Source organism: Vespula pensylvanica, chromosome 1 (genome assembly GCF_014466175.1).
Source record: "Vespula pensylvanica isolate Volc-1 chromosome 1, ASM1446617v1, whole genome shotgun sequence".
Taxonomy (NCBI): domain Eukaryota; kingdom Metazoa; phylum Arthropoda; class Insecta; order Hymenoptera; family Vespidae; genus Vespula; species Vespula pensylvanica.
Genome location: NC_057685.1, coordinates 18,701,260 through 18,718,759, shown reverse-complemented (window position 1 = coordinate 18,718,759; position 17,500 = coordinate 18,701,260). Strand labels below are relative to the sequence as shown.

At 35.4% G+C, this 17,500-nt stretch overlaps 1 protein-coding gene across 5 annotated transcripts in view; it reads right to left on the bottom strand.

Annotated features, from left to right (window-relative positions):
- The window catches only part of LOC122631676 (paired box protein Pax-6-like), a 90,226-nt gene that overhangs the window by 70,953 nt on the left and 1,773 nt on the right, over positions 1-17,500 (bottom strand). For 4 of the 5 annotated variants that reach the window (XR_006327754.1, XM_043817678.1, XM_043817652.1 and 1 more), the window contains exon 2: positions 10,823-10,947. Coding sequence is in view for 4 of the 5 variants with exons in the window: in XM_043817678.1 (XP_043673613.1) it covers positions 10,823-10,835 (13 nt within the window). In the remaining variant the exon portion in view is untranslated. Of the gene's footprint in view, positions 1-10,822; positions 10,948-11,855; positions 11,959-17,500 lie in introns of those variants that run through there. The other variant, XM_043817661.1, reaches the window with a different exon arrangement.

Here is a 17,500-nt window from a genome sequence, read left to right as displayed (position 1 = left end):
TTACACAAATAATTTAATTTTCCGTCAAGAGAACGTACATATGGGTTAATCGCAATATCGATAATAATTTGTATGGGAAATGGAATCTTTTGGGGTCGTCCTGTATATATTTACTCTATTTATAGAAAAAGAAAAATATAGATTTGAAAATAGATAGAAGCTATTCTTCGAGTAAATACATCCAATCGCACTTCGTCTTTCGATTTCTCCGTTCAACTATCACCGTTAAATCAGCGAAACGATCGGGACGTTATCGACCAAAGAAAATCCATGAAACTCCCATAACGGTAGTTTCCAGCGGTGACAATGGTGCGAAGAAGGGTGATCCGAAGCACTTCGCTTCTATCTCGTTAATGAGCATTCGCTTTATTACGTTCTCGACAAGTAGAACTTTTTCGTTTACGACCTTTCAACCCGAATAAATCTTCGACTTTCGAAAAACAAAAAAATAGAAAAAAAAAGAACGGAAAAGAAAAAAAACTATCTTAAAACTTTTACACGAACGAAAGAATAAGATGGAAAGGACAAAAAGAAAAAAAAAAAAAGATAAATAAAGAACACGAGCCAAAAGTTTTGTTTCTTAAATATTGTATAACGCTTCGTTACATACTCGTACTATTTTACGATATATACAATTATGATAGTTTGCAAATTTTCGAGAAGAACAATTGTGCAAATTATGTGTATGTAAAAATGTGCGTGAATGGTTAAACCACGTTAAAATGTTTTAATATCACCTTACTTCTGCTACATGTAACATCTATAATATATCGCTTTATTCTTATAACATATTACGATACACGATACTTGTATTTTTTTTCTTTTTTATATCCGAGATATACATATCTATATAATCATATACATTTATATATAATTACGACAACAGTCTTCGAAGAAGAAGAAATTATAAAGAAAGATAAATTACAAAAGAGAGAAAGCAAAAGACGACAGAGATCCTTCAACACACTTTCTTTTCTTTACGATTAACACAATACCTCACCCTTATACGTAATTATACATAATTACGATATATACGCACGATCATGCACGTAATCACCTTTAATTTGACGCGTAGAAAAAGAGAATTAAAAAAAAAAAAGAAAGAAAGAAAGAAAAAAGAAAAAAAAAGACAAAGAAGAAGGAAAAGAAGAATAAAAAGAATATAAAAGGAGACAGAAAAATTGTAAGAAATATTCTTGAATATTCCCCGTTGTCTGAAGCCGTTCTCCTTTCATTTTTCCACTCGGACTTCCTGCTCGAGCCTTTTTCTCTTTCGCGTTAGTACCGAAGTATCTCAAGAGACGAGAACGTGGACTGGAGGAGGGTTTTTACGGCTATCTATCGAGCCATTTCGTACGTGTGCTGGATACGCGTTGGATATTTTCTGCTCTTCCTTGCATCGTGTCTTCTTTCTCCCTTAACCCCCTCCCTCTCTCTCTCTCTCTCTCTCTCTCTCTCTCTCTATCTATCTATCTATCTATCTATCTCTTTGCGTTGGACTTCGAATTCCTTGGACCCTCCCCCTGTTCACTTCCCCCTTCCCTCCCCATTCTCATTCCCATCCTCCTCACCTCACCCCCTTTTCTCCTGACGGTGGCCCAAGCCACCCGCCTAAAATGTGCCAGCCAACCGTTTCTGTTTGAAGAGGGAATTTTACAGTCGAATACACTTGATGCAAGACGTACAGTCCCCGTTCGACTATCTTCGAGAAGGAAGGAAGGAAGGAACGATGGAACGATGGAACGATGAAACGATGGAACGATGGAACGAATGAACGATAGAAACGAAGGATGAGAAGGGAAGGAAGAAAGAAAGGAAGGAAGGAAGGAAGGAAGGAAGGAAGGAAGGAAGGATCTTCCATATATCCGTAAAGGTCCTCTTTCGATAGTAACTTTCAACTAAAGGGAAAGGGCTTCGACCTTGAGTGACATCGGCGAGAGTCGACGACTTGACCGAGTAAATAAAAACTCTCTACTCTTTGAACTTTGCGAACAGCTATCGAGAACTTTTCTTTTTCTTTTTCTTTTTCTTTTTACCTTGTTCTTCTTCCGTTCCTATCTTTTTTTTTTCTTTCTTTCTTTCTTTCTTTTCTTTCTCTCCCTTATTTCCTTCGATTTCTATCTTTCGTTCTTCTTGTTTTTTGTTACTGTCTTTTTTTTTTTTTTTTTTATCTTTCTAGAGGAGAACTCGAAAGGGGTTTGTTGGGAAAATTTGTAAAAAATTTTATATTCGTAATATTCTCGCGTAGTAAATATGTTCGGTATTATATTATAAATAGATATGATTATCTGTGTAAGAACCGACCGATTAATTTTTTTTATTTATTTTGTATATTTTATCTTTTTATATAATTACGGGTGTATTGTTAGTTTATCTTCTTCTTTTTTTTTTTTCTTTCGTTTTGTTTTTCTTTTCCTTATCGATTCGATTAATAATAAATGACGAATTTAACGTTTCCACTTTTTTCTGTCTTTCTCTCTGTCTCTATCTCTGTGTGTTTCTTTTTTTTTTTTCTTTTACATCTTTACACCCTCATTTCTCTGCTCTTCGATTTTCCAATCGATTTTCATTCGTAATATATGACGAAAGTATTAAATGGAAATAAATTTATAACACAACTTGTTCAACATCGTAGAGATAAATTCTACGGTTTGTTCGTGCTCGTAGACGCGTTTATTATATTCGAATAAAATTTTCTAGTCTATTTGAAGATGAGAACAAATGTTTGTAAATTTTCTTTAACACCTATCGATTTCGTTTTCATCGATAAGAACAAAGTGGAAAAGGGCTGACAATTAAAGTTATCTCAAGGTATCTCGAGAATAAGAGTGAGAAAAGGAAAAAGAATGAGAGAGAAAGACAGACAGATAGACAGACAGACAGACAGACAGAGAGAGAGAGAGAGAGAGAGAGAGAGAGAGAGAGATCAGGCTACGGAAGGAACGTCGAGGAGCTAATTACAATTTCTCTGCGAGAAGGTTCCTCCTCGTCATCGAGATCCCCCGAGGTGCCAAACGAAACGAGCGTTTCCGCTTGGGAGCTTCAACGGAAAGAGCGGAAGAGAGAGAGAGAGAGAGAGAGAGAGAGAGAGAGAGAACGAAAGAAGGGGTGAAAACGATGAAACAGAGGGTTAAGAAGAAGTAGAGAGGGTAAGAACACTTGGAAACAAACAACAAAAGCATCCGCGAACTGCACAAACGTATCTTCTCTCCTGTCGCAGCTGTTGAAAGAGATGAAGAAGAAATATAAAATAAGACGAAAGGAAAACAAAATAAAAAAGGAAACGAAAAGGACAATGATAGATGGACGAAGAGGAAAAAGAAGAAGAAGAAGAAGAGGAAGAAGAATAAAAGGAGGAACGAAAAACAAAAAAAAATTAAAAAAATAAAGAAAGAGAAAAGTGGAAAAGAAAAAAAAAAAACTAGATAAGAAGCGGTAAAGGAGAAAAAGGTTACCCCCTCGAGCTTTCAAAGTAAAATTTCTTAGGAGTTTTTCCCTCTCACGAATTTTCTTCTTTCTTTAGAAAAGAGAGAGCGACTTCGAAGGACGAAAAAAAGTAGATGGTAGAAACGAAAGAGAGAGAGAGAGAGAGAGAGAGAGAAACGACGGTGGCATTTTTGTCGGTTACGAATTAATTGAATAAGAGTCGCCGTGCTGTCGGGGATGCTGCGGGTGAGAGTCAAAGTAAGGGTGGTGGGATCAAAAAGAAGGGTTCCTGTCTGTTTTGCACGAGACGCAACGAAAACGCCTTCTCGTCGTCGTTTTAAAGAGCCCCCACCATCACCAACCCTCCTCCTACCACTACCACTACCACTACTACCTTGTACAATCGCTACCACTAGCAACACCACTACCACTATCGTCTCCTTCGTCCTGTCCTTCCCTTTTCGCATTCTCTTACAACACTACCTACTCTTTTCTACTTCCCTTGTATCTCTCTTTTCTTTTCGTACGCGTAAGGAACATAGGTAAGTACTTACTTATGTAGGTACGTACGTACGTATATTTCTCGTATGTACGAGAAAGACGAGCACGTATATTCAGGACAGACTCGAGAAAGGGTGACTAAAGATAGAAAGAGAAAGATAGATAGCGAGCGAGTGAGCGAGAGGGTGGAAAGAGGATGAGGAGGGTGAAGAAATGCTCGGGGGTTGCCATCTACTCGGAATTCAGAAACGATCAATGCTCCAGGAACCCAGCAGTACCAGCACACCGCTATATTCTTCACCCCTTCTCCTTTATCTATCTATCTATCTATCTATCTATCTATCTATCTATCTATCTATCTTTCTATCTATCTTTCTATCTATCTCACGTTTGGTACGAAAGAGACAGAAAGAAAGAGAGAGAAAGAAAGAGAGAGAAAGGAATAAGAATAAAAAGCAACGGCAGAAGCAGCAGCAAGCAGCCAAACCTTTCTTATTCTTATTTCGTCCTTCGTCTTCTTGAACTCCCACCCTCTATCCTTTTCTCCACCCTCTTTTCCCACCCTTTCTCTTTCTCCTTTTTCTTCCTTCGTCTTCTCTTACTATTTTCCTCAGCCAGGCACGCCATCATCCCTTACGAGTAAAAGCGGCACCACAGGGGGTGGCTTGATTCGTCGGCGTAGACGTCGTGCTGACAGCCGACTCTCTTTCGTGGTAAAACGGAGGTCGAACGATTTGCCAAACTTCCGGGAGACACTTTTCTTTTTCTTTTCTCTTTTTCCCTTTCTCTTTCTCTTTCTCACTCTCCACCTCTTCTTTTTCTTTCTTTTTACACCCCATCGGAATAAAGAATGAAGTCACGTGATCGAAACTGAGAAAAATATACCCACCTATCTATCTAGCTATCTACCTATCCAACGATCGAAACAATCGTCTGATATTAATTTACTAGCATCAAAATGGACAAACGTTTAATTTCTATTTTATTCAAGGATCCTTTATGAAACGTCTATGTAATTGGGAAATCTTACGTTTATCTGTATTTTCTTTTTTCGTGATAATTATAAAAATTTTCTTATCTTAATTCGTTTTCCTTTATTTTCTTTCGTGAATCATGAATTTTCGCTATTAATTTATATATCTCTTATATCACGAATGATCTTTATGTTCCCCGAGTAGAAATGTTTTAGCGTTAAGATATTATTTTATCTTATCTATTCCTTTTTTATTAACGTCATTTTAATTCATCGCAGTTAATTTATATCACGAAAGTGTTAAATGTACGTCGAGTACAGATAAGCTGTACGTCGTGTTAAAATATTATTTTATCTCTTTCCTATTGATTTTGTTTTTTTCTTTCTTCTCTCTTATCGAAAATAAATCACGACTTGTGCGAAAGATTTAAACGTTTTTTTTCTTTTCTCTTTTTTTTGTTTTGTTTTTTAAATTAAAAATTATACCGAAATTATACCCTCGTAATTACAATTACAATGGACGTAAATTAGATGGTAAATATCGTCGCGTCGTGGTTAAATAAATATATCTATTCATGATTATCGGATTCAACAAGAATTAGAATGAGATATCGAGAAGAATAGAAAAAGAAAAAAAAAAAGACGAAAGAAGGGTCATTAAACGATTTTTAAAGGATCAATGAAAAAAAAGAAAGTAATTGTTGCTTGGATTTGACTTTCGAAAAGGGATTTAAATAAGATCTATTCTCTGTGGGAAATAATTCGTTTATCCTTCTTAAGATATCAAGATAGCGAAAGATGGAGAGATAGATAGATAGATAGATAGATAGATAAAGAGAGAGAAAAAAGAGAGAGAAAGAGAGACAGAGATATACAAAGATATACAGAGACAGAGAGAGATAGAGACAGGAAACGGAAACACGATTTGTACGTACGATCGATCAAAACCCTCGTCGTCTCGTTCGCTGGCATCGCGGCTCGGCCGACGTCGTCGGTCTATCGAGGCGATTCGATGAGCTAACGCCAACTTAACGCTACACACCCCACTGAGCTGCACTCGGTCAGATAACTCGTGGATTTTCGATCGTAGTACGCGGCTCCAGGTCGGATCTAGGTCGTTTACTCACTTGTGGATTCTTCGACGTTCCCAACCTCAATCCTTCTCGATTTCTTACCAACGATCTTATTCTAACGCAAATGCCAACTACACTTTTCATTTTTCTCACAGAGAAAAAGAAAGAGAGAGAGAGAGAGAGAGAGAGAGAGAGAGAGAGAGAGAGAGAGAGAGAGATTTTGGAAAATTCATCTAAGTTCGTTCTATTAAACTCGATTGCTATTTTATCGATACCACTTTTTATCGATAAATTAACGATCGAACGATATGGTCCCTATTCCAAATGAAATTCCAAATGAATTCCTTCCGGCTCAATTTCTCTTCAAAGAAATGCATCTGACTGAAACGAAATATCCTTCGTTTTGTCAATAATTATTTCATCGTTATTACGACTAATTAACGCTAACGACAATGTTTTTATTCCAAAACGAAATTACAACTTCTCCTTTGCTCTTCCGTCTCCGTCGCTTCGTGTTTGTACAAATACGTTTAACTTAGATTCGACCATCCTCGAACTCTTCGTCAATAATTATTTTATCGATACTACGACGAATTAACGCGGACGAAATTGTTCTTATTCCAAACAAAATTGCATGTCTACGTTGACTCCTACCTCTCCTCCCACCCCATTCGCATTCATCACTTTTGTTTGAGCAAATACGTTCAACTTTCTACGAACGATACGTCAATAATTATTTTAACGATATTTAATGATTATTTTAACGATTTGACGAATTAACGAGAAACGAAATTGATCCGAAATTAATTCGAAACGAAATCAGAAATTTTCGCTAACCCTCTCGTTTCCCTCCCTCCGCCTCCTCCCAACCACGGCCTATTACTTTTGTTTGGGTAAATACACTTAACGCTTCGTTCGATTTCCTTCGAACGATTCGTCAATAATCATTTTAACGATACTACGACGAATTAACGATTAACGCGAATTAAATTGATCTTATTCCAAAGGAAATCGCAAATCTCCGCCAACTCTCCCCCTACCCCACCCACACCCAATCTCTCCACGGACCACTTTTGTTTGGACAAATACATTTAATTTCGTTCGATCTATACTCCGAACGATTCATTCATTAATTATTATTTTATCGAACGAATGCGAATGAAAACGTCTCTATTAATTCGATTAAATACCGCGAAATATTAGCCCCAAGCGATTTTATAAAAGCCGCTAGGCCGCGTATAAAAAAGCTCGATCGAGTTATTGAAAGAAGGATAGAAGAGGAAACAAAGAAAGAAAAGAAAGAAAGAAAGAAAGAAAGAAAGAAAAGAAAAGAACAGAAAAGAAAAGAAAAGAAAAGAAAGAAGTAAGAAAAATCAACCGAACAATACGAAAAATCTCTGACTAATATACGATTATAAACTTTTCCCTTTAAATTATTCAACTTTATCAAAACCATTGGACTAATGACCTAATCAAGAATTAATAATAAACAAGACGGATTAATACATAAGTTCACGAGATCAAAGAGATTAGGTATTAAACGAACTTTTTATATAAATGAAATGACTCCTGACCACCCTCGTTCTCTCTTCAGCCCTTTATCAGCAATTTATCGTTAAAGCTATAAGATCGTACAAAGGATTAACCAATTGTGCCAATATTATTCTTACGCGAATTTATGGATCGGCGTTGAAGAGAAAACAGGAAATTGGTGATCGTGGGAGAGAAAGAGAAAGGGAAAGAGAAAGAAGAAGAGAAGAAGGAGAAAGAGAACAAGAAAAAAAAGGAAGAAAGAGAGAGAGAGAGAGAGAGAGAGAACTTTAGAGAGATAAAAAGAGCGAGTGTTGGAAGGCGCGAGAGAATGGAAATCAATACGTGAAGTGAGCAACCAGTTTCAAGCAGGAGCTGCCGGCTTTAGAAAGCCCTGAGACGTCGTCTGCTCATCCTCTTTGGACCCTGCGTTAAGAGAACTTGAACGGGGGTGAGTGAGAAGGACAGAGAGAGACAGAGACAGAGAGAGAGAGAGAGAGAGAGAGAGAGTGATAGAAAGAGAGAGAAAGAGAGAGTGAGTGAGAGTGAGAAAGAGATAGATATAGAGAGAAGAGCAGAGACAGGAGAGAAGAGAAGTTCCATTCAGGACTAATGGGGTTAAACGCCTTAGCCATCAACCGAACGTCTCCCTCTTGATTCTTGGACGTTCCGATTCGACTCCACTAAGATTCCAAGTACCCCCTTCTCTTTCTATTCCTCCTTCTCCTCCTCCTCCTCCTCTTCTTCCTCCACCTACTCATTCTCCTTCTACTCATTCTCCTCTTCCTCTTGTTCATTCTATCCTAAGAACTCTGAAAGGTGATACAATCCTTTCATTTATCGAATCGATACAATCGAAATCGAAATCGAAATCGTATACGTAATCGACCTTCGAAAGATCAAAAGTATCGTTCAATTTTCTCAATTGATCGAATAAATAAATTCGTCGATCCATTAAATTTCCTACATTTCATTTCTATATTCGATATATGTCATACAATCGAGGATTCTCGATTCGATAGAGAATCGTTCGAAAGTTTGATAATATTGTTGATTATTTTTGTTATTCCATTCGTACAGATCTTATTCGGGATCAAGTTTCATATGTTCGACGTTTTTCGTTATATTTTACGAAGAAGATCGATCCGTTCTTCGGCCGATCTTCTCTGAGGTTCTTTCGATACGATTTTCTACGTGCGAATAATCGATAAGCTATTGAAAATATATATTTAGAATCGGCAGAAAAATAGTATCGCATTATCATCTTCATCGTTCGTTTCTACAATTTGTTTCTTTCATTTATTGATTAAACCTCGAAAATTTCTATTTGTTGTTAGTGGACCGATACATACGGTGCAATGTAAATCGATGCAAAGAAGAACGAAGAACAAATCGATCGCACAAGCTTTTCATACGAAAATTTCGACGACGTGTCTTTCAAATCTTTCGGTGACGTCATCGATCCAACATAGTATAAAACGGTAAGATAAGTCGTAGGAATTGTAGATCACTTTGGACTGGTTTCGTTTCGTTTCGTTTCATCTCGTCTCGTCTCGTCTCGTCTCGTCTCGTTTCATGTCAAGGTCGAGACTAGAGTTCGAAAAGCTTAAAGTGCACAAGTTGTAAGAATTTTCTTTGTCATTTCTTTCTTTTTTTTCTTTTTTTTTTTTTTTTTGATCGAAATTGAAAAATGTAATATCGAAATTCTAAGATCGTTTGGTAAAGAAAAAAGAAGAAGAAAAAGAAGAAGAGACATTTTTAAGCAACGTATATGCCATTGACATTCCGCCGTAGTCATTGGACAAAAGACGTTAACTTTTATGCTTTCTTACGTTCCTTGAATCTCTTTCTCTCTTTCTCTCTCTCTTTCTTTTCGTTCCTTTTCCCTAAGGGAATTTTACCATAATCGTTCGCGCGATGGTCCGTTCTAATCGAACGTCGGATTGGAAATGACGTATGTACTATATGTAAGTCTACTCTCCGGTCTACTCGCTTAAGGATAACGTGTGCTTATTCGATAAGGGAAACTAAAAAAGAAAAAAAAAAAAAAAGCGATATTTTTCTTTCCAATCGTATGAAACTTATGTACGCGTAGGTTAACTTCTTCTTATCTCGTTTCTGCTTACGGAATCGATATTGACACAAGTTTTGAAGATGCGGATTATATAAAAGCTAACATGTATATGTATATGTGTAAGTGTGTATAAATTTATATATATATATATATATGCACATACGCGAAATATATAAAAAAATTTTGATAAAAAATAATAAAAAATATATAAAAAAAAAGTTTTATCAAAAAAAAGTCCCGTAGATTATTTAAAAAAAAAAAAAATTAATTTCTCTCGTAGACATTTCGGTCTAACTTTTCGATCATATTGTAAAGTTACAAGCTTAGAAATTTCTCAAAAGAAATGTAATTAATTATTAGAATCATATAAAAATGTTTGCATCCGGTTCAACCTTTACACATATGTAGGTATCTATATTAAGTATAATAATCGACGTGTCTTCGACTAAAATATTAATCGTTCGTTTTTACGATTCATAAAAGATTTCACGAATAATTTTGACAAATTTATTCGTTCGACTTTTTCGTAATAGACGGTTTGAGATTAAAACGACGTATACTAATCGCAAATAACTATATCTAATAACATATATCTATATCTGATAACAATTATAAGAATTCATTCTATTTATATATAATGCATAATTGAATGATATTACTCGCATTGTAATAATGATTTGTGCAAAAAATATTTCATAGATTTGTAATTTTTTGACGATCGATTGTCCACACTACTTTCTCGTAACATTGAATTATGTTATCAACGATCTTTAACCCTTATTATTATATATAACCTATTAAAAATACCATGAAAAGTATACGATTTTGAAAATCGTCATTAAGATCCAAAACGAAGAATATTTTCTACTTTTTCTTTTCCTTTCCCACTATATTTTTGCAAAACGTACGTAGTTTAACGTGAAAGAAATAAAATAAAATGTGATTGCAAGTGGATAAATATACAGAGAGAAAAAAAAGTTGTAATTCTATCGAAGATCCCTTAGATCATTTTCCAAAAAATTAATTAATCTTTCTCCTATAGGTTTCGAATAATGATATTGTGTATCATTGAATTAAATTATATTATAAAACGTAGATAATTAGATTATATCGTTCATTATTGTTATAAAAAATGGATAAACAGATATATCGATTAGTTATTTTTTGAAAAACCCGGAAAAGCTCTGTAGTCGTTTCTAAGGTAATAAAACGTTTAATATCAATAAAACATTCGATATAACTTACCTTTATGTGCCATATCGTCAGCGGTGACGGAGGCGAGGAGGCCGGTGGCGCCCGGCCATGGAGCGACCGCAGCGCCGAGCTGCTGCGAAGGCAGAATCTTCGGGCCTTTGGCACGCTACCGGTCACTGAAAAATTTTTCGATTAATTAATAATTAGATATGTCTTTTTTTATTTTGCTTTTCGACATATTTTTCTTTCCCCCTCTTCCATTCAAACTTCCTCGAAAAAAATCACGTATCACTCTACCAACACGGGGTATTTTTCTTTCTCGTTTTTATCTACATTATTTATCTACATACGTAATATTTATATATGTATATATATATGTGTGTATGTGTGTGTATGTGTATGTACGTCTGATACGTATCTCATATACATTTTTTTACTCGCGTAATCACACCTGTGCAAATGATAAACACGTTTGACGTTTCGTCGATACGTCGTCTCATTCGAAAACACTGCTTGAAACGTTGGCATATGCTAAAATAATTTCTCATATCAACTACTTACTTACTTAAGTACCTAATACATACATGGGCGAAAAAGTTCTCGCAGTTATTTTGAAAGGTCGATTAATTATTCTTTATCGAGACATTTCAGGGTTGTATTGTGATTGGTCTTGTAGTTTTACAATCTCAAATGGAGCGACTAGTTAAAAAGAAGAAAAAAAAAAGAGAGAAAAATATCTCGATAAAGATTATTCGATCTTTAAGATCGTTTAAGAACTTATGGTCTACTTAGAAACTTTTAACCCACCCCTATATATCTATATATCTTTCTATTGTTCTATAACTACATAGATATATATGTGTGTATATGTCTGTATATATGTATACATGTATATATGTAAATATAGCAGAGTATACGTTCGAAGATGATCCTCTGTACCAAAAGAGTCGACGTTTACCCTCTTAAAACTCGATTCGTCCGATGAAATAATACGAACACATAGGATTCTGTTACTGAACGGGACTAAGGAGGGGGTTGAATCGAGAATGAACGTAACATTGGAGATATGAAGTATCGTAATTACCTCGCTTCGTACAAATTTGAAGATGTTAACTACTCGCAAAAGTAACACCCTTCAAATTCTTCATCGTTTGCAGCGTGAAAGCGCGAGAAAAACAGGAGTAAGAGAGAATTATAAAGAGAAAGGGAAAGAAAGAGAGAGAAGGAGAAAGAAGGAGAAAGAGAGATAGAGAGAGAGAAAGAGGAAAAAAAAAGAAAAGAGGAAATACGTTGGTGAAGGGTCGGAGGGAGTAGAAGTGAGGCTAAGTGCGATAATTAGTGTTCCGAAGGGTTCCGTTAGTTATCATCGTGATGCATACGAGAGATATCTCGAGAGATAGAGAGAGGGAGAGAGAGGGAGAGAGAGAGAGAAATAAAATTACAGGGTGGCCCAAAAGTTTTCAGATGACGCGAAAAAAGATTCTAAATGATATTAATTGATTTTACACTTTCTCCAGATTTTTTAGTCTAATCCTTTTTTTTTTCTTTTTCTTTTCTTTTTTTTTTTTTTTTTTTGTAAAACCAACGCAATACATACAGAGAGTCTCGAAAAGTTTCGAAAAAAAGAAAGTACCAATTGTTTTCTTTTAAATTCTCGTAAAAATTTGTCGACTGTTTCGTATAAAAGAAATCTGTTAAATTAAAAAATCTCTAGATTGAATCTCGTAAACTGTAATTTGAAATTAAATTGAAAATCTGTAAAATTAAACGGTTAAATAAAATTCGTCTATTTTTTTTCATGAACTCTCTCTCTCTCTCTCTCTCTCTCTCTTTCTCTTTCTCTCGCTCTTTTTTATCTCTATAAGAAATATTGTTCATGTATGAGTGTTATGAGTTACGAGAAGTTAGATTGAAATCACTTACATTAATATAAATCGTTTTATAGGGATTCTAGAAATAATACGAATCAATAGGTTGACTGATCAAGAAGCGTGAAATCTATTATCATTTTTATATGAATCAAACGAATATGATTGCATTGATGTTATCTATAGATAAAGGAGTTATTTGTATATACCTAAATCTCTGATACGGAAAGGAAAAAAAAGAATCAAGAGAAAAAAAGGAAGAAAAGAAGAAAAGAAAGAAAGAAAGAAAGAAAGAAAGAAAAGATGACATTTGAACGTGAAAGAAAATGAAAAATTAAGTAGAGAGAGACAGAGAAATAGAGAGAGAGAAAGAGAGAGAGAGAGAGAGAGAGAGAGAGAGAGAGAGAGAGAGATAGACAGAGATAGATACAAAGACAAAAAGATAAAGAAAGATAGAGACTACTTTATGATAAAGCCCTTATGTAAAAGCAATTCAGAGTAGAGTAACGAACTAATTAGGACGTAATAAATCCTGAAATCGTTATTGTTCGTTCGCGTGTCGGTGTACACGACTCGTAGCAGAGGGAACGATGTCAATGAGAAGAGAACAGATTCGTGAAACAAACAAACGTACGAAACGAACGAAACGAACGAAACGAAACGGAACGAAACGAAACGAAACGAAACGAAACGAAACGAAACGAACGCGAACGGAACGAGGAAAGATTGAACGTCGTCGCGAAACGAAACACACCGGAGAACGTGTATATTCGAAGAATTGAAAGACCTTTTCAAAGAAATCAAATGGCAATCTGCGCAATGTGCGGATTTACGATTTAGCGCCGTAGCAAATTCTAAAAGCGATTTATTATCAAAGGACTCGATTATTTTCCGGACGTTTCAACGACGACGAGAATGTATCGAAGTAGATATACGTAAATAAAAGGAGGAGGAAGAGGAAGAGAGAGAGAAAGAAAGAAGGAGAGAGAGAGAGAGAGAGAGAGAGAGAGATAGAAAGAGGGTGAATGAGGGGGTAAAAAGAAAGAGATAAACGTACATAGTCATGACATAACGTTTGAAAGAAGAGAGCACGAAGTTATGAAGGAAAAAGGAAAAAGATATTGAAAGAAAGAAAAAAGAAAGGAGAAAGGAAAAAGAAAATAAAAAGAGAACAGAGAAACGGAAAAAAATGTTACCAGCTGTTCTGTTACACCGACGACGGCACATAATCGGATCTGAAGAATTATGAGAAAAGAAAAGCGAGAAAGCATATTCCACTCTGTAAATTGTTTGCAATGCTCTTTTTTTCTTTTTTCTTTTCTTTTCTTTTCTTTTTTTCCTTTTCTTTTCTTTTCTTTTTTTTTTGCAAACAAATCTTCTCTCTCTCTCTCTCTCTCTCTCTTTTTTCTCTCAATTTTTTTCTTCCTTTCTTTCTTGTTTTTTCTTTCTCCCCCGTACTATTAATGTTCACGTACTACCTATATGTCTCTCGACGTATAAGCGACGTTTTCTCTGTTATTTATTTTTTTTAATTTATTTTTCTAAAAATAGAATTCTCTTCGTTCTAGAAAAAGAGAGAGAAACAGAGAGAGAGAGAGAGAGAGAGAGAGAGAGAGAGAGAGAGAGAGAATCTTCGGTATAGAAAATAACACGAGTGTAAAAAGATACGCTGGATGCTGGAGAACGTAACACACACACAGAGAGAGAGAGAGAGAGACAGGTAGATCTATGCAGGAAGGAAAGAGAGATAGATGGATAGATGGATAGATGGATAGATAGATAGAGAAAGAGAGAGAGAGAGAGAGCGAGAGAGAGAGAGAGTGTACATCGCGCTCGCATATTGTGCAGAGAGGATTACCTTGGATTATGCCCGACTGAGCGCAAACAGGATCTCACCGGCTTGTGTTTACAAGACGCCAAGCTGTCGATTTAGTAAACTCGAACTCAACTCTATCTCCGTGACGAAGAGCCGATTCGAATCGGATCGCGATTAACACCGGAGACTGTCTTCTATCTATAAATTTAAAGCTCATATCGTATCGTAAAAAATAATATTTGTTATAGCAAGAAACCAATTGAGATTTTTCGTTAAACATCATTTCGATGATATCGTTTAAACGATATCAAATTCATGACAAATATCTATTCGTTATTATGATTAGTCTAATCAATAATCAGTCAAATTCGATAGACGAACAAACGAACGAACGGACGGATCTATCGATTGGGTGAATGGATGAATAGATCACGATTGAAATATTTGCGGCAACGTATTCTTTTTCTTTTTTCTTCTTTGTTTAATCTATCATATTAAATAGATGATAGTCAAACGGTCTAACTACTTATTTGTCGTTTACGTAATTTTTTTCTTTTTCTATTTTCTATTTCTACTTATACACATACATACATACATACATACATACATACATACAAAAGTATGTATATAAATATATATATATGTATATGTACGTACGTATATATACAAATATAAATAGCTAATGAATAAATTAATAAAATCTTTATATAATAAATTATATAAAGAAAATATAAGTAAGCGAAATTGATCTCTCTCTCTCTCTCTCTCTCTCTCTCTCTCTCTCTCTCTCTCTTTTTCTCTTTCTCTTTCTTAAGACTCCGAGCAAAGTAATAATATCCTTCGAACAATCCCCTAGAATATCTAGCTACATACTACATATCCCTCTCGTTTCGTCCCACACCTAGTTCATACGACAACGTGTCCCGAACGCGAACGGTGACAACGCGTGAATAAGCGCGAAACAACGTCGGCATGGGTATTATACAACCGGATGGTAATAGGTTCCATATCCAAGAGCTGCCGGCACATTATGCTTTACATTTCCGGCCGAAACACTGTTAATGGCACTGGCACCGGCAGTACCTACCTACCAACACCATCATCGTGTATATCACCATCGTCACCATCGTGACGCTACTACATCTACACCAAGCACCACCAGTGAATATTCCTGTCAACGTTTCTGACACCGTCAAAATCCATACCACCCCCTACCCCTCGCCATGTTGTATGTATCTATCTATGCGTAGATACATACCTATATGCGTATGCCTATGCGTGTGTACGTGTGTGTGTATACGTTCAAACTCGCGGGCATTAATTGCTTGCGCTGCCGCATACGCATTGACTTCTATACGCCATTATGTTATCCGTGAACACACGTCTATAATATCCGTCCATTGATTGATAATAATAACATAGAAATGAATGAATGAGAGAGAGAGAGAGAAAGAGAGAGAGAGAGAGGAAAATTTTGCTTTTCTCGATATTATTGAAATCATTACCTGCCATTAAAATGTTAATGAATGAATATTGATTATCAAAGTTGAGTACTTAAAAAAGAAAAAAATATAATGAAATAAGAAAAAAAGGATTATTTATTTAGTATATATAGAAAAGAACGATATATTTCTCTATTTCCACGTGTCTCGTGTGCCGATAAATGGATCAAGTATCTATTAAATGTCTCTCTCTCTCTCTCTCTCTCTCTCTCTCTCTCTCTCTCTTTCGTTCTCTATACTTAAATGAGCTTATAAAAAGTAGTATGTCATTGGAAACTAGTAGGTATCTACTAGGAACGTCAAATTATCTTACTTAGTGCCGAGAACGAGCAATCGATCGACCGTTTACACTGTTTAAGCGAGTGGAACCAACTGCAAGAAGCGACGACACCACCATATGCAACTTAATTGTCTACGAACGATACCTAAAGTCATGCCACTCGAGTTTCATGCTCTTGAAAAGATTAGGTGTATAAATGTATTGTACGCAAACGTATATATACACATATATTTTTTGTTTTTCTTTTAGATAAATATCAAATGATATCGAGCAATGTCTTTTTCGCGAATTAAACGTCAAAAAAAAAAAAGAAAAATAAATTAAACGCGTCTATTAAAAATTATATTCGAAATGTTCGCGATTATTATTTTATCGCGAAATTTCAAGTCGATATCGAAGTCGTATCGAAGATTTCATTTATTAATTGTTTTAGTGAAATTTATAATGTAAAAATTGCATACGCGTATATATATATACATATATATATATAAATCTATGTATATGTGTATGTATATGTACGTACGCGTTGAAGAACAATTAAATTATCAATAGAAATTGAAATGGGATCGAATTGCACCCTATAACGATTTTCAAAAGCTACCGCTTTCATTTTCGTATCGAGTACCGATCGACGAGATGCTTTTTCATCTCGAAAGCCACGAAAGGAACCCCTCTTTTACTTCATCTTTCTCTCTCTTTCTCTCTGATTCTCTCTTGACGTAGGAAAGGTTCGTTCACAATGCTTGGCGTCGAATACGTCACTGCGGGGTGTCCGCACTTGTGTCGCTTTTGCCATTCTCTCTTTCTCTCTTTCTCTCTCTCTCTCTCTCTCTCTGTCTCTTTCTTTTTTTTTTCTTTCTTTCTCTCTTTATTTACTCAATCTAACTCGCTTTACGGATTTGCCACGGCAAATTCGTAGTTTATCCGTCTATTAATTATACCATAATACCAAGACGAGAGAAAGAGAAAAATAGACATACAAAAAAGGACAGAAGGATCAATTTCTCATTCATATTTTCTATAAAATTTGATAATGAAATATTGATACTCGTACGATAATTATTAACGATACTTCTAATAAATTTTAATAAGATTCGATTATCCATCGTTCTTTTTTTTTTCCTATTTTTCTTCTAGAGCAATAATAGATATCAACTCTGTCTTTCTAAGTAGTATAACTATAAAATCGAACGTTATCGAACGAATAATACGAATCTGTTTATACCTTATCTATGCGTGAAATAAAATACGAAAAAGGCACGC